The sequence below is a fragment of the Myxine glutinosa genome, chromosome 3, assembly GCF_964187855.1.
Source record: "Myxine glutinosa chromosome 3, kmMyxGlut1.1, whole genome shotgun sequence".
Classification (NCBI taxonomy): domain Eukaryota; kingdom Metazoa; phylum Chordata; class Myxini; order Myxiniformes; family Myxinidae; genus Myxine; species Myxine glutinosa.
This window is the reverse complement of record NC_136263.1, coordinates 81,611,081-81,631,402: the sequence shown is the minus strand read 5'-3', so window position 1 is coordinate 81,631,402 and position 20,322 is coordinate 81,611,081. Positions and strand designations below refer to the sequence as shown.

Below are 20,322 nucleotides of genomic sequence, written 5' to 3'. Positions count from 1 at the left end.
TGCCAGCACAAGGACCATGCAAGCTATAGTCCCCCCGCCCCTCCCTCTTATTCCACATCATAGTACTTTTGTAGCTGGAATTAAAACAAAGAAAACATTCTACTGCAAGGCCCAATAACATCTGACTCCATCCATTATAGATACAGTATATGGAAAATTTAAAGATCAAAGCAAGGTGTTGGATCAAAACTACAGGAAATAATGCAGCTTTTAATCACAATGATAGGGGAATATTGAGGATTAATCAAAGTGAGATTGACCTATCATACCTTTTTTCTATGGCTAGAAAGAGCATGCTGTCATTCACAAAGTTGCTCATGAGGCGATACACGGTCCGGAAGAACGCATCAGTGAGATCGTCATCATAGCACACTGAAAGGCAGAAAAGGAATAAAACGAACAATCACAGGTATTTATTTCCTAAATAGCTACGTGCACTTTCAGTCTCAAGAACTACATCACTCCATCGTGAGGAACCTTATTGTTCTGAGAATCATGACCTTGTACCAACACAAAATGCAAAGATAGGATCGGGTAGCATCGAAGATAATTAATGAGCATTGAAGGAAGATAAACACAGCTAAAGAAACCACAAATGTTAAAATGTTAAAATTACTCGAGGTTTGCAAATACCTTGTCAAGGTATGTCAAGCATATAAAACTAGATGGTATTCATAGCATACTTACTCCATGCAGTGAACTTGGTGCGAGCCAACTCTTCTGTTTTTTAAGGGTTATTTATTTGATCCAAAATGGCCACCTGACTACGTGACGAATGACATCATAAATTTACATTCTCCGATACATAAATTTATATTCTCAGATATAATTGTTGCATAGATCACACTCAAGAATTTTCAAACTGATGAGACTAAATGTTGTACTTGTTGAATTATGATGTCATAATGAGGGCACCGATGACATCATCATGAACATCTCTTATTCCCCATTGGGAGAACTTGACAATGAGCCTTATTTCAATTTATTTTCACACAGAGCGATTTCAGAGATGTAGAGGTGCAGAGTTTTTCCAAGATGGCGCCAGTACTACGTGACCTATGACGTTATAATTATGACAAAATTCTACAGGAGGAGGTGCTTCTATGGTGAAAATTTCATGTCACTCTGACCATGTTGCAGAGAAAAAAAAATTCATACTGATCGAATCAAGTGTACTTGTCGAATTATGACGTCATAATGAAGGTACCGATTACACCATCATTAACATATCTTATTCCCCATGAGGAGTACTTGACAACGCACCATGTTCCAATGTTTTTCTATTGCGCGCTTTCGGAGATCGAGAGGTGCAAGTTTCATCGAGAGTTTTTCAAGATGGCGCCCATAACACATGACCTATGATGTCATAATTATCACAAAAAAATTATATGCTCCTATGGTGAAAATTGCATGTCACTCTGACCAACGGTTGCCGAGAAAATGATTTTTTTAAATGCAGAAACGCATGCACGACAAACGTATGACATACGTGCGTACAGATGTACCCGATCGCTTAACCCCGCTTTTCACTTTGCGAGCGCAGGGTAATAACTTCCACAGACAACAATAAGCTCCTTTGACAACAATAAATAAACAAATTAGATTACCATCAGCAGCAAGTAGCAGTGTAGTATGATCGTGGACATCAGCAACCTCTTCTTCTGACCATGAAAACTCATTCTCTGGATCTGTGCACAAGAGGCATGTGTGGCAGCAGGAGGTATCATCAAGTGTTGATGATGCCACAATTACACAGTCACCTTTTTCTGGATTTGGCCTTGTCAAGGGCAGGAAATACAAACGGCTGGTCATCAAGTATGTTTCATAAAAATGTTTTTGTTAAATGTAGTTTTACATGGGCTGACTGGATGGCCTAGAGGTATGCACACTCACCTCTATGCTGTCTAGCCTATGTTTGAATCCTGACCCAGCCTTAAACTGTCAGTTCAGTGTTTCACAGGTAGGGTGATTCATCAATGTGTGTGCCGTCCCTCGGATGGATGTTACACTGAGAGTCCCGTCTGCCAGCATGGGTTGGTGGATATCAAAGATCCCATGGTGTCCTTCGCAAAGAATAGGTGAGTATCGCTGGCACAATGGCCAAATTCCAAATTCCTGCCCTAACTAGGAGAATGTCATGCCAGGCCAGGCTGGTTCGTGAAAGACTTGGGGCAAGCTTCCCCCAGCCAACCCCACAAGGTGGGATAATAGTGTTTTTTTTTTGTTTTTTTTTTAATAGAGTCGAGGCTCGTGAAAGAGCTAACATTTATCAAAGAAACAAATCAAACAAACAAGCAAACAAAGTATATAAAAAGGGGAGCGGTCGACAAGATGGGGAGAGAAGGGGAGGAAGCACACAAACACAACATTTGAGAGCAGGGACATCGGGAGATGTGTGGGAGGGAGAGAGCCTGGGGGGAGGCAGGATAGGTATAAAACGCAAGGACACCAAGGACTTCCAGGAAAGAAGACAAAAGTCACCTCAAAAAAGTGGATTTGGGGTGAAATTAGCGGGGGTAGAAAAGATCAAGGTTTTGGATTGGGGAAGATAAGAGATGGTGGTGAACAGCCGTTTTAAAGACCTGGAGGGAGGAGTGGGATTGAAGAGAGTGAGGGAGTTTGTTCCAGAGGCGGGAGAAAAGAGGAATGAAGGAGTGAAGGTGAGCAGAGAGTCTTGATTTTGGCAGTTTAACAATAAGAGGTTTGCAGGCAGATCTTGTGCGACCTGTAGGAATATTTGGGGGACAGAGCCCAGAGAGAGCTGGGGGAGCAAGGCCGGAGAGGAGTCGGTAGAAGACGGAAAGACCACCAACCTGCCTGCGGTGAGTAAGTGAAAGGCCCTCGGAGATAGCGTCATCGCGGGAGATTCCAATGATTCTGAACGCTTTGGTTTCAACAGCGTGAAGACGGGCTAGGTGTGAGGCAGGATCACCAGCCCAGAGGGGAGAGCAGTATTCCATTAAGCTGCGGATGAAAGCCTTGTATGTGGTGAGGAGCTCAGGTGTGCCAAAGAAGGACTTCGCACGACGGAGGATGCCCAGCCGGCGACTGGCTTTGGAGGCCAGCTTGGAAATGTGGTTTTCCCAGGAAAGATCATGGCAGATAGTGAGACCCAAAAGCTTGAGTGACAGAACTTCTTCAGACAGAAGACAGACAGAAGACAGAACAGAAGAGGACAGACAGACAGAACAGAAGACACAGAAGAACAGAACAAACAGAACAGAAGACAGAAGACAGACAGACAGACAGACAGAAGACAGACAGAAGACAGAACAGAACAGAAGAGGATTATTCAGAAATTGGATGGGAGGGTTGTCCAGTCGGTCTTTTCGGAGAGACATCGTAAGAGTGTGAGATTTGTCAGGATTGAAAGACATGTTCCACTTGTTTGCCCAGTCTGTGATTTTGTCCAGGTCTGCAGAGAGTGAGGAGGCTGCAGACTGACAATCTGAGGGATGAGGAATGGAGCGGCAGAGTGTAGAGTCATCAGCAAAGAGATAGAGAGGCTTATCAAGAGAGTCAGAGAGATCATTGGTGAAGACCAGAAAAAGTACGTTAAAAAGCACAGGAAAAAGCACAGAGAGGGACACACACAATGTAGGCCATTGAGGACCTACACCTTCCTAGGTGTAGGAAGCTTTACGAACAATGCCTTGAGGAACTCCAGCCTGAACAGGAAGAGGAGATGAGAGAAACCCATTCAGGGCCACACGTTGACTACGACTAGAGAGGAAGTCCACCAGCCATGTGTGGAGATTTCCATGGATACCAAAAGAAGAGAGTTTGGTGAGCAGAGCGGGGTGCCAGACCGTATCGAAGGCACGTGATATGTCAAGGGAGACAGCTCGTATTTCCTGTTTGGCATTGAGGACCTCCATCCATTGTTGAGACAGCAGAAGCAGCATGTCCAGAGTAGAGTGACCTGGTCTGAAACCAAATTGATGATCAGAGATCAAGCCATTGGAGAAGAGGAAAGATTACATATCCGAAGCAATGATGGATTCCATGACTTTGCTGGTAATTGGGAGAAGGCTGATTGGTCTGTAGTTGCTAGGATCTGTTTTTGCACCTTTTTTGTGCAAAGCGGTGATGTTGGCTGATTTCCAAGCAGATGGCAGTTGACCTTGAGCAAAAGAGAGGGTGAAGAGAACAGAGAGAGGGAGTGAAAGAGCGGAAGAACAGGATTTTAGGACCCGTGGGCTGATGCCGTCAGGTCCAGTTGCAGAATCAGAGTCGAGGGTTGACAGAAACTTTTCCACCTTGTCAGGAGGAAAGGACACGGAGTCCAGGAGCAGCTGGGTACGACTGGGTATGGTGGGTACAGAGAGGGATGGGTTTGGGACACAAGAATTGGAGGCAAACACAGAGTTGAGGCATTCAGCTTTTTCACGTGCGGAGTCAGCTGTGTAGCCGTTTGAGGTAAGGGAGGGGATGGAGGGGGAACAAACACCAGAAACAGATTTGACCAGACGCCACCAGGATTTGGAAGAGGGAGACAGATAAGAGAGTTCGGTCTTGAGAATGGTGAGATATTGTTTCCTGGCTCTCCTGAGGGTGGACACACACTTGTTTCGGGCTTTGTGAAAGGAAATGAGATTTCCTTCCGTTGGATTTGCTTTCCAGGAGATGAAGGCAAGTTGTTTCTGGGCAACAGCCTCACCACAAGATTCCGTGTACCATGGACGGGAGGAAGGGTATGACAACTGAAGACAAGATGGGATAAATCTGTGCATGAGAGAGAGCAATTTACTTTGGAAGAATTCCCAGGATGAGTTGATGTCAGAGGTGGTAGAGATGGGAGACCAGTCCAGATGATTGATGGCTGCTTGAAGACCGTGCCAGTTGGCCTGAGTGAAATGCCAGACTCGTCGACGCTGAGGAGGCTCTCTGAGAATGGTCAGAGAGATGTCCACTTTAACAAGCACATGATCAGATGAGCCGATTGGAGCAGAAGAAGAGCAGCAGACATTTTCAGGGAAGTTAGTCATAACCAAGTCCAGAAGAGAAGATGCTCCGTTGACTGAGATCCGGGTCGGGAAATTGACAGATTGTGTCAGTCCCAGTGAGTCACAGAAGTCCTTTGCTGAAGAGCCATGGCTGGTGAGAGAGGGACCCACACCCAGCCAACTGGCATGGTGACAATTGAAATCACCACATATGAGGAAGAGAGAGTTGGGATGGGTAGACAGAAGTTGGTCCATATTATCAGACAGCGAGATGTAGATGGAGTCATCACTGTTTGGTGGACGGTACAACACACATATGAACAAAAGGTGGGAGCGAAGGGGAAGCCGTAGCCAAAGGTATTCCTGGGGGTGAGGTGGAGAGAGGGCAGTGCAGGGCGAGTGAGGAAGAGAGTTTTTTTTATAAAGATAGCAACCCCACCTCCAGGACGAGGCTCAGGTCTATCATACCGGAGGAGGAAGTAACCTGGGAGAGATACCAAGGAATCAGAGACATCATGAAGGAGGAAAGTTTCTGTTAAGCAGATCACGTCTGGTTTGTCAGAAGCAACCTGTATGGAGAGATCAGTCAGGTTTGAGCGAAGGCCCCGGATGTTTGAGGTCCATACTGTTAAATAAGAGGAAGGGGGAGCATCGGATACAGAACAGGGGGGGGGGGGGGAGCGGTAGGGTAAGATCTGGAAGAGGAGGAAGAGGTAGGGAGAGCTGTTGAAGGTGTGTCAGAGATTTCAGAATAGCTTGGAGAAAGGGAAGAATGGGGCGGGCAAAAGGTTTGATGGTGATTGGGTGAGGCGCAGTGAGGTGTTATTTGAGGAGGGGGAAGAGTGAGGCAGAAGGTTGAGGGAGATGAAGGTGAAAGTTGGAAGGGGGAAGAAGCGGGGAGGACGCTTTGAGGAGGAGGGGTGAGAGGGGAGTCTAGGAGGGGAGGAGCGAGGGAGAGTCTTGGAGGTGAGGGGTGTGGGGGGAGCTTAGGAGGGAAGGGGCAAGGGGGGAGATTTGAAAGGGATGGGTGATGGGGAAGATTTGGAGGGGAGGGGCAAGGGGGAAGATTTGAAAGAGATGGGTGATGGGGATGATTTGGAGGGGAGGGGCAAGGGGGTAGATTTAGAGGGGAGGGGTGATGGGGAAGTTTTGGAGGGGAGGGGTGATGGGGAAGTTTTGGAGGGAAGGGGTGATGGGGAAGATTTGGAGGGGAGGCGCAAGGGGGAAGATTTGAAAGGGATGGGTGATGGGGAAGATTTGGAGGGGAGGGGCAAGGGGGAATATTTGAAAGAGATGGGTGATGGGGAAGATTTGGAGGGGAGGGGCAAGGGGGTAGATTTGGAGGGGAGGGGTGATGGGGAAGTTTTGAAGGGGAGGGGTGATGGGGAAGTTTTGGAGGGAAGTGGTGATGGGGAAGTTTTGGAGGGAAGGGGTGATGGGGAAGATTTGGAGGGAAGGGGTGAGATTGGATTTTGAAAAGTGTACGATTAATGGGAAACGAACATTTATTGCAAAATGAGTTTCGAGACCTTCGAGTCAAAAATACGTTTGAGGACGCTGAAGGATGGGTGGAGTGCTGGAGAGTTTAGGGAATGTATGAAAGAGGCACTGTAAGAGATGGAATTTTTTTTTGGAATGGAATTTTTTTGGAATGTTTTTGGAATTCAACTTAATAATCGTTTTTAACTTAATTCTTACTTCCATGGGAACTGCTCGGAGATGCGTTTTTTGATTGAAACAATTTTTTAGTCGTTGGGACAGCTGTTATTGTTAGAGTCAATTCTGAAGTTGGAATTTTGAAGATCGGTTTGGATTAAGAGTTTGTGGAGCTTATCGCATTGTGGTTTTTAACCGTTTGCGGAAATCATATAAAGGGGTGGAGTGAGGGGAGAGGGCGGGTTGGGGGTAGGACCTGTTGCAACTGCTGAACCAGAAAGCATCTGAAAATGCAAAGCCCGTCCGCGTCCGTTTGTATTCAGACATCTTCTTCTTCTTCTTCTTCTTCCATATGCTCAAAATAATGAAAATAGTTTTTAAAAATACAAAATGAAAATTGATGATTCCATGCAGCCTTGACCTTTGAGCTTTAGATCTCAAAAACAAACAAACACACACACACACACACACACACACACACACACACACACGGGGACACAGACACAGACACACGGGGACACAGACACAGACACACACGCACACACACGGGGACACAGACACACACACACACACACACACACACACAGGGACACACACACACACACACAGGGACACACACACAAACACACACACACTGGGACACACACACATACGGGGAAACACAAACACACACACACACACACACACACACACACACACACACACACACACACACACCATTCAGAGACTTATGGGAAAGTTACGAGGGGCGGCAATTTGACATATCGCCCTGAGCGTAATTTTTCCTCCATACGCCACTACTCCAGTGTACTTGCAATCTGTTTTCAAAATACCCTCTCGATGAAGAACCCAGATTGCTTATATCATATTCCCATCAGGAAGCATTCCAACAGGTTCAGTGATATTTTGGGGTTGCTGTGCTGCCTCTGGTACTTGGTGCCTTGAATGTGTGCATGGCATCATTAAATCAGGAGATTACCAAGGCATTTTGGAGTGCAATGTTCAACCCAGTATCAGAAAGCTGGGTCTCCGTCGAAGGTCATGGGTCTTGCAGCAGAAAGCATCTGAGAAAGCATCTGCACCCAGGAATGGTTCAAGACAAAGTTCTGGTCTGTTCTGAAGTGGCCAGCCATGAGTCCAGATCTAAATCCCATTGAACACCTGTGGGGAGATCTGAAAACAGCGTTTGGGAGAAGGCATCCTTCAAATCTGGGAGAACTGGAGCAGTTTGCACAAGAAGAGAGGGCCAAACTGCCAATAGAGGGGTGTAGGAAGCTCATTCATGGCTATAGGAAGCCCTTGACTGCAGTTAATTTGTCCAAAGGCTGTACTACCAAATATTAAGTCTAGGCTGTCAATAATTTTGTCAATGCCATTTATTTTTATTTTCTGATTTAAAAGGGTATATTAGGCCCCTGTCACACATCGGCGGATATTTTGGCGACTACTGGCGACTGCCGGCGATCAAGATTTTTCGGCGACTACTGGCGATTTTGGGCGGTCAAATATGGTCAGGTGGCAGTATGGCGACTGCAGGCGGCCACATTGCGACTGCATTGCGACGAAGCACTGACCTCGCCCCGAGTGGGACGGCGACTGTTGAAGATTACGACTGATGGCGGATCGCGGCGACTGCATTGGGCCCGGATGGCGGTTTACTCCGACGTCCGCAAGACTGCAATAAGACCGCCGGCGATTGGAGACGATTCACACATGATGATTGTGTGATCACACACAATCATTCACACATGATTCACACATCAAGAGACGATGTCTACACCGAACCTGCCACCAGCTGACGATGACGATGACTCTGGCAGTCAGGATTATTGACACATTAGTGATTACTTGTGGATATTTGTGCTATTGGATTCTTGTGCTGTGCTATTGGTTACTTGTGCTATGAACATTGTGATTCATTATTGGATACTTGTGCTATGAACAAATTTGTATTTAATATGAACAAATAAATTTGTTTGTATTAAATATAAATTTCAAAAATCAATGTTTCGTCCTCGCTACAGGCACTCATCAGACGGCTAAACCTACCGTTACAGTGTTTCTATTTTGCATTTTTTTAATTTATCTTTATTTCTCTATTTTACATTTCACTTTATTCATTTCAATGATGTATGACATGAAGCATAAAGATGTTTGATGTACAATAAGAAAGTTAATAAAGATGTATCATTGTAATGTAATAATCAAACTTTTCTGCAGGGAGAGAGAATGGAAATAAAGTCCAACAAATTATTTCCACTGGTCCCAAGTCCCATAAATAAAGTTTCCAAAGGACCAAAGTCCCAAAAATAAAGTTCCCAAAAGTCCCAAGTCCAAACAATAAAGCCATATCCTTGTCGGCACCACAGGACCTCACTCCACGGAGACCCTCACACCATCCTGTCTTGCCATGGAATGGAGCCGGCAGGGGAGTTGTAGTAGGTCTTGAGGTAGTTCCTCTGGTCCTTGGCTACATGGGTGTGCACATTCCCTCTAACCCCCGTTCTTCCATGTCGGCCAGCTGCGTACCTTCCCTCCAGGAGCCTGGGATGACGTTGTGGTCATTGTCTTCATGGTCCATCACCTCGTTCTGCTGAGCTGGATAATGCAGACGCATAAGGTTGTGGAGACAAACGGTGGCCAGGATGATACTATCGATTGTCTCTGGTGTCTGGGCCATGGTTGTGAGTAGACAGCGGAACCGGTTGGATAGGATCCCAAAAGCGTTTTCCACGATGCGCCTTGCTCATGACAAGCGGTAGTTGAAGATCCTTTCCTGGTGGTATTCGCAGCAATATATTGGTCCAGTGCTGCCAAGTCATTCAGAAGGACCAGCTTCATCCTATGTTCATCATCCATGATAGATGTTGGTAGAGAGACCCTTGGTAGACCTTGACCAGAGAACATACTGCAGTGAGCTGAAATGTATATCAATCTGGTGAGTTTCTTTTACGCTTCGGTGATTTCTTTGTTAAAAGAACCATGTCACTGATTGTCTGTCGCAGCAAGAAGTCAATAACAGGATTATATCACAGGTGGCGTGACAAAATGTACGGACAGGTACATTTGACAATTGGCTTCACAATCGGGTATATAAGGGTTGTTGCGTTCTGTATTAGTAGAAAACAACTGCTGCACGTCTACAAAAGTTATTGCCGCTTCCCCTGGAGATGGTCCGTCAACTCGACAATGCTGTTTGTCATTTAGTGGTGGCTTTACGAAATTCCGGCATGAAACAGCGTGCTATTGCTCGGCAGTATGGCATCACTCGAGGTCAGGTGTCAAAGATCCTGAAACGAAATGCTCAGAGGGGTGTCCCTACTCCAATACCGAGGTCAGGACATCCCCGCAGAACCACAAGGAGGGATGATCACCAGCTGCACCGGTTAGTCCGCAATGGCCGTACCAAGTCAGCTAATCGGCTTAGGGCTGAGTGGCAGCAACTGACAAATGTGCCTGGATCCAGAAGGCTAGTCAACCAACGACTGGTTCAAGCAGGCTATCGTGCCAGGCGTCCCCTGAGAAAGCCACGTCTGACCAGACAACACCACCAGCGCCGATTGCAGTGGGCCAGAGAGCACCGTCAAGGGCAGCCAGAACACTGGAATCACGTGATCTTCAGTGACAAGTCTAGATTTCTGGTCTATCGTCAATATGGCCGCGTCCGAGTGCGCAGACAAGTGCATGAAGCCTACAACGAAGATTGTATAGTGCCAAGAGTCCAAGCTGGAGGTGGTGGGGTGACCGTTTGGGCTGCTTTTCATGCAGGGGGCAAAACTGACCTGGTTGTTCTGAATGGAAACCTGAACCAGTTCAAGCACAGGGCCATTCTGGAAGAAACATTGCTTCCATTTGTTCATGCAGCCTTTCGAGGAAACTTTGTCTTCCAAGATGACAATGCACGGCCTCATCGTGCTCGCATGATCCAACACTTTCTTGCTGACCGTGGTGTAGAGCATATGGAGTGGCCTGCCATGTCCCCGGATATGAATCCGATAGAGAACATGTGGGCAGAATTCACGCGTCAAATCGACAACTTGGACCAGCAGCCTGCCTCTGTGCGTGAATTGCAGCAGGCTATTGTCACTGCATGGCAAACGATTCCTGTCCAAACCTTGGCAAATCTCGTGAACAGCATGCCTCAACCTGTACGTGCTCTCCTGAATGCTCATGGGGGTTACACGAAGTACTGCACTGTAATTTTACTGTCCGTAATCCCAGTCGTAATTTAACTTTTGTTTTTATTTAAAAAAAAATTTGGCTGATGTGCAAAATAAAGAGATACTTCTGGAAACCGCACAGAAGTTTAACACAGTACTGTCCATGAATTGAGTTCGATATCAGTTTACATCACTTTCAAGGATCAATTTATTTGCTTCCAAATGTCAAATGTGGTTTTTGTTTCTTTTAAAGGTCACATTAACAAATTCTAGAATAATTTCAACATAATTCCAATGAACTTTTGGTTCGAAGTCATCTTGAAAAGTAAGTTCACCCCCACAAAAAAAATATTCCATATTAAATGCCAAGTCTGTATATATATATATATGTAGTTGGCTAGGAGCCCTTACCGTCATCACCTCTGACATGCTCCTCGACTCTGCCACACCCCGACCTCGCGCTCCTCCCTCTTTTCAGGCCTACCTCGTGTCACTTGGCTAGTTTTGAGCCAACACCGGGCAGCGAACGCTGCTGGCAGCCAAAGCGTAACAAATTGCGGGTAGCCAAAGCGTAACAATTTGCAGGTAGCCAAAGCGTAACAAACTTGAGGGATGCCAAATGGGGCGCGGGATCGATTATGCCCACTGATGTAATTGGGGGGGGTGGCGCAAAGATGAAAGGACCGAAGCTCATTTCTTTACACAATGCAGATATTACTAGGGAAATGGCCTACTCTTACACATACTATGACATAACTAATACTCTAAGTGGGCCTACGTGTTGCTTGTGGACTAACTATGGGGGGGCAAACCTTTAATGATGTCATCTATCTATAATTCCAGTAATCTCTGTGTGTATGTTTGTATGTTTGTATGTTTGTATGTATGTATGTATGTATGTTTGTCTGTGACCGCTGTTTCTCGACAACTACCGGTCCGATATACTTTAAACTTGCCAGGTATATTGCTGGGGACCCGAGGATGTGCCTTTTCAAGGTTTCATATTAATCGGAGAAGTAGTTACCGAGCTATGTCCAAAAAACGATTCAACCAATCAGAGAGCAGCGAGCTATCACGTGTGCCGAACGTGGCGAACAGACTCTGCCTCGGACGGCAAATTTGAGAGCGTATTCATTTATTTCACGTTGGCAAACTATGTTGCCGTTAAACTATGTTTTAAAACTAATTACGTGCACGCTATGGCGATTTCTTTACCAAACTCCGCAAGCCGTTCGCTTTGGACCAAACCATTTCATGTAAATAGAGGGGGGGGATTGTCACCGTACTCGCAAGCCGTTCGCTTTGGACCAAACCATTTCATGTAAATAGAGGGGGGGGATTGTCACCGTACTCGCAAGCCGTTCGCTTTGGACCAAACCATTTCATGTAAATAGAGGGGGGGGGGGATTTAATTTTAGATATAGATATAGTACGGGCATGCCCTAGTATGTACAAATCTCAGAAGCGTAGCAATATATATATATATATATATATATATATATATATATATATATATATATATACGTATATATATGTGTGTGTGTGTCTATAAAAGAAGGAGGTGAGTAGAGTTTCGTAATTAACAAAGACTGTATTACTGGGTAAGCAAGTGCAACCAAGGAAGCTTGAGATTGCCAGATTCAAGGTAATTACCCTTGCAGAATTGGTTACTCAGCCAATCCAAACATCTCACGATGATCATACCATTCTCATGTTCATCTGTTGGAAAACATAAATCAGCTTTAAGAACATAAAGTGAACATCATGATGCTCATCAGCCAATTATAGTGCAGACAGTAATCATGCTGATGCTCTTCTTCTTACTTACCACCCGGAAAATGGATTTGCGTGTTGGCCTTTACATTTCGTTGGCACAAATCGAGCAAATCGGTGCCGATGTCTGAGAATAAGACAGAGCACATAATATATTTGTAGGATTGGCCACAAAAATGTATGAAATTTTCGTAATAGACGAAATCTGTGGTATACAACACAAAAAGCATGTTGGGAAAATGAAAAACATTTATTAGGCCAAACCTGTGCAATACACCTTTGTGGCTATAGTCGCCATCGTGATGCTCACAAGCCCGGTCCCTGCTCCTAGCTCGAGAGCCGTCACTCTGTTGAACTTGTGTCCACAATGCAAAATGTAATCGCAGAGCAGGAAGGAGGCTCGCCAGACCTGCAGACATGGAAAGCAATCTCATGAATGCGCTGAAAATCTGTGCAATGCTTATCTGTGTAATTGCCATTGAATGATGTACACCGGAAGCACTTGGGAAATGAAAATTTCAGTGAATTTAAATTTTGGAACTTTTGTTTCATGTGTGGTGTAATGAAAGTTACAAAAAAGGAAACAAACAAGAGAACGCAGGGAAAGACCATCGAGCAAACCACATCCAGTTTGCATTACAACTTCAGTATTCCCAGAAAGAAAAACAGATAATATTTGAAAATGAAGTAAAGGAAGAGTAAACAAGCGTTACGCCTAGGTCCCCCATCGGTGAAGTGATGTGAGTTGACAAAGTGGAAGACTCAAGGCGGTCATCTTGGATTTTGACGTGGCGACCCAATTTTCAATAGCTTTCTTCCTTATGCCTAGATACACGCACACACCAGATTAGAAGTTGGTACTTCGCTTATTTTTCAAGATATTCCGCTCACAAGGTTCAGACATACATGGCGGCGGCAATCTTGGATGTTGACGTGGCGACCCAATTTTCAATAGCGTTCTTCCTTATGTGTAGATACACCCACACACCAGATTAGAAGTTGGTACTTCGCTTATTTTTCAAGATATTCCGCTCACAAGGTTCAGACATACATGGCGGCGGCCATCTTGGATTTTGACGTGGCGACCCAATTTTCAATAGCGTTCTTCCTTATGACTAGATACACCCACACACCAGATTAGAAGTTGGTACTTCGCTTATTCTTCAAGATATTTCGCTCACAAGGTTCAGACATATATATGGTGGCGGCCATCTTGGATTTTGACGTGGCGACCCAATTTTCAATAGCGTTCTTCCTTATGCCTAGATACACCCACACACCACATTAGAAGTTGGTACGTCGCTTATTTTTCAAGATATTCCGCTCACAAGGTTCAGACATACATGGCGGCGGCCATCTTGGATTTTGATGTGGCGACCCAATTTTCAATAGGGTTCTTCCTTATGCCTAGATACACGCACACACCAGATTAGAAGTTGGTACTTCGCTTATTTTTCAAGATATTCTGTTCACACGGTTCAGACATACATGGCGGTGGCCATCTTGGATTTTGACGTGGGTTGCACCCACACACCAAATTCGAATGCGGTCCTTCGCTTACGCACGCATGCCCGCCCGCACGCACGGACGGACGGACACACGGACGGAGGGGAAAACCATAGTCCCCCTTTCGCTGTGCGACGGGGGACAACTAACGGGGGACGGGGGACTTCGCGGACTGTGCGACGGGGGACTTCGCGGTGCGATGGGGGACAACTAACCAGGTAATACCAATTATCGTCACGAATAAATGAAATTGTGCAGATGAGAGAGGGAAAGGAAGAAAAAAAATAGAAACACAAATGACTGGTAAATAGTAGTTGTGCATCCTAATATTAATTTTCCAATTGGTCATTGGTTTTGACATCAATACAAATTTTTATTATTGCCACTAGGCATCAAAAAGCTACATATATCGAACAATCAGTTTCAAATGGATCACCTCACTGACCTTAGAGCATTTGAATTGCATCAGATGTCACAATAAATGTGAATTGATGCACCCAGCCTAACCCGTTTAGAATCACGTGTGGACATGGGAAACTTTCTCGTTTATGTTAATGCACAAATTTCCATGTCTGCATACATACTTTGTGAATGGGCATACATGGGCCAAGTATAACGGATATAAAGTACTGTAGGTGGCTACATGTGCCACAGGTCTGGTTTCACCTTTTCATTGCATTGCGTTTATTATTTTATTTATTATTCATTGTGGTTCCACATTGCCCTAGGGGCAAACTCATTACCCGAGGGATCAAAATCTTCTTTGGCCCACCCCTTGAAAAATTGAGGAGGGGGCGAATGGGGACCTGGGGGGGGGGGGCAAAGCAACAAATCAGTAAGAGAAGGGTAAAGTGAGGGTCAAATAAAAGCTTGAGGAGTTGAGGCAATAAACGGCCGAAAACCGTGAGTCACCGCCCAAAGCACGGACGTGTCCCTGGCATGACAGTTTTCCAACCATCAGTATCTCCCACCCTCCATTATATGTCTATACTTTGTTCTCCGCTCACACTCTCTTTCGTTCCCACCTTCCCAGTTGTAAAAGGATTTGTGACCGTAGTGGGGTAGGGAGGTGCTGTAGTTACTTGACTGTGTGTACTTTATGTCTATCAAGTGTTGAGGTTCTGGATCGAATCTGCCAATTGGTGGAAATCTGGCATGTATGTAGTATTTACCAAAGCAATGAGAGCATGACGATTTAAGTAAGTTGTTCCATAATCGAGGAACAACTTAAGTGCCAAGAGCCCCAACAGCTGCAGAAACTGATTATTAAGAAAGGTAACCAAACACAATTGATATTAACTGCAGTGTGTTGCTATTTTTACAGATTAATGTCCAGTTGCCTACATCATAATATTCTTTGCACCAAAAGTGAATCGTATGATCCAAAATAATGTACAAGATAGGCACTAAGTATGTTAAGTAAGTGCGTTAAGTGGGTTAAATAAGTTAAATTTCTGTTTGTGCCAATAAAAATTACATCCCATGGCAAAAAAAAAAAAAGAAGTTTATAAGTTGGATTCAGGATGTAGATTATTTAATTGTCAGGTGAATGAGTAATAGATTATTTAATTGTCAAAAGTATATAGATTACAGTACATGTGGGATCAGGTCTGTTCATCTGTGGTGGACGCAATATAAGCATATAATTCCTCAAGGATGTCCGAATGCCTCCAAATGTCTATCAGTTTAGTGTTAAACAGCAGTGGTGACTGTTTAAAAAGGTAATTAAACATGTTTGTGGTTTTTAATCTGTTTTACTTCCGGTAGGGGTGCCCCACGAAACGCCACGATAAGCTATTGATACATATTGTTACGGACGCGGTTAAGATGTTATTTTGACCGAGCGGTGGTATTACCGCGACCGAACAGTTATTCCCCGACTAGAACCCGATTCCACCCAAACGTTGGCCGTATCGCTCCGCGGCTGCTCAATATGGAAAACTCTAAAGCGACCGAATACAAAGAGGAAAAGGAATAAGACGAGAAGACGTACAGAAGAGTAATTGGATTTATTATTTACACATATAATCAAGAAGAAAGCAGTCACGTTTATTTACAGACGAGATTAGATACACAGTGCAACGCTAGCTTACCGACAGTCTTAATTAACCCAGGGACAGAACAAACAAGGACAGACTCACGCGGGGAATGATGATAGGACTGGCGGGAGATGGATGGCTTGCGGGATAGGGAGGTCCAACTGGTCCTGCAACCGATCGACTCGTTGGGCAGCCGCCGCCCCTTCGCGGCCCTGCTCCAAACTGCCGTCCAGGCCTCACGCTGCTGTGGCTGCAGTTTCGGTGGCTCCAGCTGCAGTAACTGCAGTTTCAGTGGCTCCAGCTGCAGTAAATGCAGTTTCAGTGGCTCGAGCTGCAGTTCAACCCTGGACTTCTTTCAGACTCAACTCTTGGACTCCCTCTCGCCTCTCTGTAAAAGCTCATCTCCTTTGGGAAACGCCCTGCCGTGGGTTATATAGGCCCCGCCCCTCCCCTTCGCGAACCTCCTCGATGTTTCTTTCCACACCCTCTCCAAGTCCAACCCCTTGTTCGTGGTTGGTTGAGTGGGGCTGACTCACTCCTCCCCTCTATGACGAGGTGGGGACCCGCCTTTCTTCCCCAACCCTGCCTCGTGGTCAATGGCGGATGAAGAGAAAACCGCCCAAAATGCAGTTGGCAATGCGAATGGCAATTGACGAAAAGGGTGAATGGAGGTTTTGGGAATGGGAATGAAGGGAATCTATCTCTTTCACTGGTGCAATGGAGTATTTCAATTAATGGGAGACACAGCCTTACCCTAAAACACATAATAAGATATAACTATTGAACAGGGGTATTCTATGATTGGCTGTAGTGTGGATGCTTTATGGACTAATTATGGGATGCCCTTTGACCTTTACACAGCTCCGGAGGCAGGAGGCGCAGAATGAACACTAATAATAATACACACAATCAAAAAAAATACAGTCCTCATATCCGCAACAATATTAACGCGGCATTTGTCCAAAGAGGAAAAACTCCTTGGGGAGAGGGATATTATTATTATTAATATTGTTTTATAATAACATTAATATTGTGCTATTATTATTAGTGTTGTTATTACCCCGTGCATGTGAAGCGAAAAGCGGGGTTAAGCAATTGATCCATGTCTGTCTGTCCATCTGTCTGGCTTATCAGCCAATGATCATCAGTTTATGATCGAGGAACAACTTATTTAAATCGAATGTTATATTTTGAACATGAATCGGAACATGAAAAGGAAGACAGGTCTGTCGTTTTTCCGTACCTTGGCTTAAAATTCGTCCCGAAAGCACATGCACAGAGATGAGCGAGATAATATTCTATGCCTCCTAATATTCCATGTGCCGACAAAATATTCCATTCGTCCCGACCGCGTGTCTGGCAGTCAAACAAAATTGAAAATCAATCCAAACAGGAAACTTACTGTTATAAATGCCACAAAGAAGAGGCAGGAAGAACTAATGCAATGTTGTGGCGGTTACCTTATGTGCAGGTAACCGCGTGTGGCGGTTACCTTATGTGATTACCTTATTTGGGCATAATACACGTGCACGGGCCTGTTGGACTTGTGGTTGTGCGGACGTGACGCACGCGCGGTTGCCGGAGCCACGCCCTCCGACGAGGGCTTTTGGCGTTATATAAGCGTGCCGACTTCCGTTCGAGTTTAGTGTGCTGGATCTTGCTGTTACAATAAACCATCTTCGAACCTTACGAATGGCCTCGTTCTCTCGCCTTACGCGACTCCTAAACTGGTGACCTCCGACTGCCCCCGAAAGGATTCGGGGGCTGCGAACGAACACGGCAAGCGCGCCCTAGCCAGGGAAGCCACCTAAGCTGGTGACGCCGGCTTCGGGCGCAGTTTCGAACGCGGTTTCGAAATGCCGGAGTTTCGGTAACGACGACGGCCTTGACTATGAGGATCGCGCACCGTGCTCGGCTCCTCCTCTACGACCGGAGGGGCGAGCCTATTCCAAGACCCTCCGAAGGTACGGCTGCTTCGTCACCTTCGCGCGCACTGACGTTGGTGGCACGGCTGCTTCGTCACCTTTGCGCGCACTGACGAGTGACGTTGGCGGAACGGCTGCTTCGTCACCGCGCGCACTGACGTTAGCGGCATGGCCGCTTCGTCACCCTCGCGCAACTACAGCTACAGCCCGCGTGTCCAAAGCTGCAACTACTTCTCCGACTCTGCATCCTCGGGAGGCCTGCGAGGAACCTCGGCAGCCTACCCTCGGCCCGGCTCTGTTCCACCCGCAGCCCGGCTCTGTTCCACCCGCGGCCCGGCTCTGTTCCACCCGCGGCCCAGCTCTGTTCCACCCGCGGCCCGGCTCTGTTCCACCCGCGGCCCGGCTCTGTTCCACCCGCGGCCCGGCTCTGTTCCACCCGCGGCCCGGCTCTTCCACCAGCGGCCCGGCTCTGTTCCACCAGCGGCCCGGCTCTGTTCCACCCGTGGCCCGGCTCTGTTCCACCCGCGGCCCGGCTCTGTTCCACCCGCGGCCCGGCTCTGTTCCACCCGCGGGCCGGCTCTGTTCCACCCGCGGCCCGGCTCTGTTCCACCCGCGGCCCGGCTCTGTTCCACCCGCGGCCCGGCTCTGTTCCACCCGCGGCCCGGCTCTGTGCCACCCGCGGCCCGGCTCTGTGCCACCCGCGGCCCGGCTCTGTTCCACCCGCGGCCCGGCTCTGTTCCACCCGCGGCTCGGTTCGATTTCACCAGCAACCGCGGGAGGCCCGCGAGGAACCTCGGCAGCCTCCCCCGAGGACTTGACCAGCCCCTCGGTCGCCTCAGCCTACGCATAGGCCCGTGGAGTGCATTCTGGGGGGACGTATGTGGCGGTTACCTTATGTGCAGGTAACCGCATGTGGCGGTTACCTTATGTGATTACCTTATTTGGGCATAATACACGTGCACGGGCCTGTTGGACTTGTGGTTGTGCGGACGTGACGCACGCGCGGTTGCCGGAGCCACGCCCTCCGACGAGGGCTTTTGGCGTTATATAAGCGTGCCGACTTCCGTTCGAGTTTAGTGTGCTGGATCTTGCTGTTACAATAAACCATCTTCAAACCCTACGAATGGCCTCGTTCTCTCGCCTTCCGCGACTCCTAAAATGTGTTATATTGGGTGGTGTAATAGACACTGGATAAAATGGCAGTAAAACCCGGATTTTTATTGATTTATATGCCTTTAAACCTTTATTTAAATTGCATTATATATTTGAACACTGTAGAACACAAATCACCTGCAAAATACTTCCAAGAACCATGCAATATATTGATATATAGCATTAGAGGGCGTGGCATGTATGTGTATCCTGGTGAAGAAGAAACTGTCATAATGGCTATGTACTAATCAATAAAGCCTCAATCTCCGAAATTGCGACTCAGCGTCATCTTATTACAGTGTATAAGGGTGGTTGGTGTACAAGACTGCTTCAGTTGCGGTAAACCTCCGGATTTGTAAAAACGCTCTTTAACATCATTATTTTATTAAAATTCAAATACAAGAGGGCCTTGCCATCTTGCGAGTTTCCCCTTCGTGGATTCATTCTATTGCAGCAATGAATTTATTGAGGCAATGTTTGAGGATTGTGGTCAATGTGCTCGAATAATCACGGGTTGGCAAATTATTTTCCACATTTATTCACACTAGGGCATGCCCGTACTATATCTATATCTAAAATTATATCCCCCCCCTCTATTTACATGAAATGGTTTGGTCCAAAGCGAACGGCTTGCGAGTGGTGACAATCCCCCCCCTCTATTTACATGCAATGGTTTGGTCCAAAGCGAACGGCTTCCGGAGTTTGGTAAAGAAATCGCCATCGCGTGCACAAACGCGCAGGAAAGCGAATGAATCGCAAATTCGTTTTTATTAGTTGTAAAACATAGTTTAACGCCAACATAGTTTGCAAACGTGAAATAAATGAATACGCTCTCAAATGTGCCATCCGAGGCAGAGTGTGCCCGCCACGTTCGGCACACGCGATCGTTCGCTGCTCTCTGATTGGTTGAATCGTTTTTTGGACATAGCTCGGTAAGTAATTGTCCGATTAATATGAAACCTTGAAAAGGCACATCCTCGGGTCCCCAGCAATATACCTGGCAAGTTAAAAGTATATCGGACCCGTGGTTGTCGAGAAACAGCGGTCACAGACAAACGTACAGACGTACAGACAGACAGACAGAGATTACTGGAATTATAGATAGATACTTAACGTGGGCCATCAACACAATACCCTCTTCAAACTCAACAACGTCATCATCACC

The 20,322-nt window shown here is 46.4% G+C and overlaps 1 protein-coding gene across 14 annotated transcripts in view; it reads right to left on the bottom strand.

Annotated features, from left to right (window-relative positions):
• Nucleotides 1-20,322, bottom strand: part of METTL22 (methyltransferase 22, Kin17 lysine) — a 71,086-nt gene that overhangs the window by 9,569 nt on the left and 41,195 nt on the right. For all 14 annotated transcript variants that reach the window (XM_078774223.1, XM_078774230.1, XM_068110550.2 and 11 more), the window contains exons 5-9: nt 12,800-12,944; nt 12,591-12,662; nt 12,416-12,481; nt 1,608-1,688; nt 270-372 (exon numbers count right to left, since the gene is read on the bottom strand). In XM_078774223.1, coding sequence (XP_078630349.1) covers nt 270-372; nt 1,608-1,688; nt 12,416-12,481; nt 12,591-12,662; nt 12,800-12,944 — 467 coding nt within the window. The remainder of the gene's footprint in view (nt 1-269; nt 373-1,607; nt 1,689-12,415; nt 12,482-12,590; nt 12,663-12,799; nt 12,945-20,322) is intronic.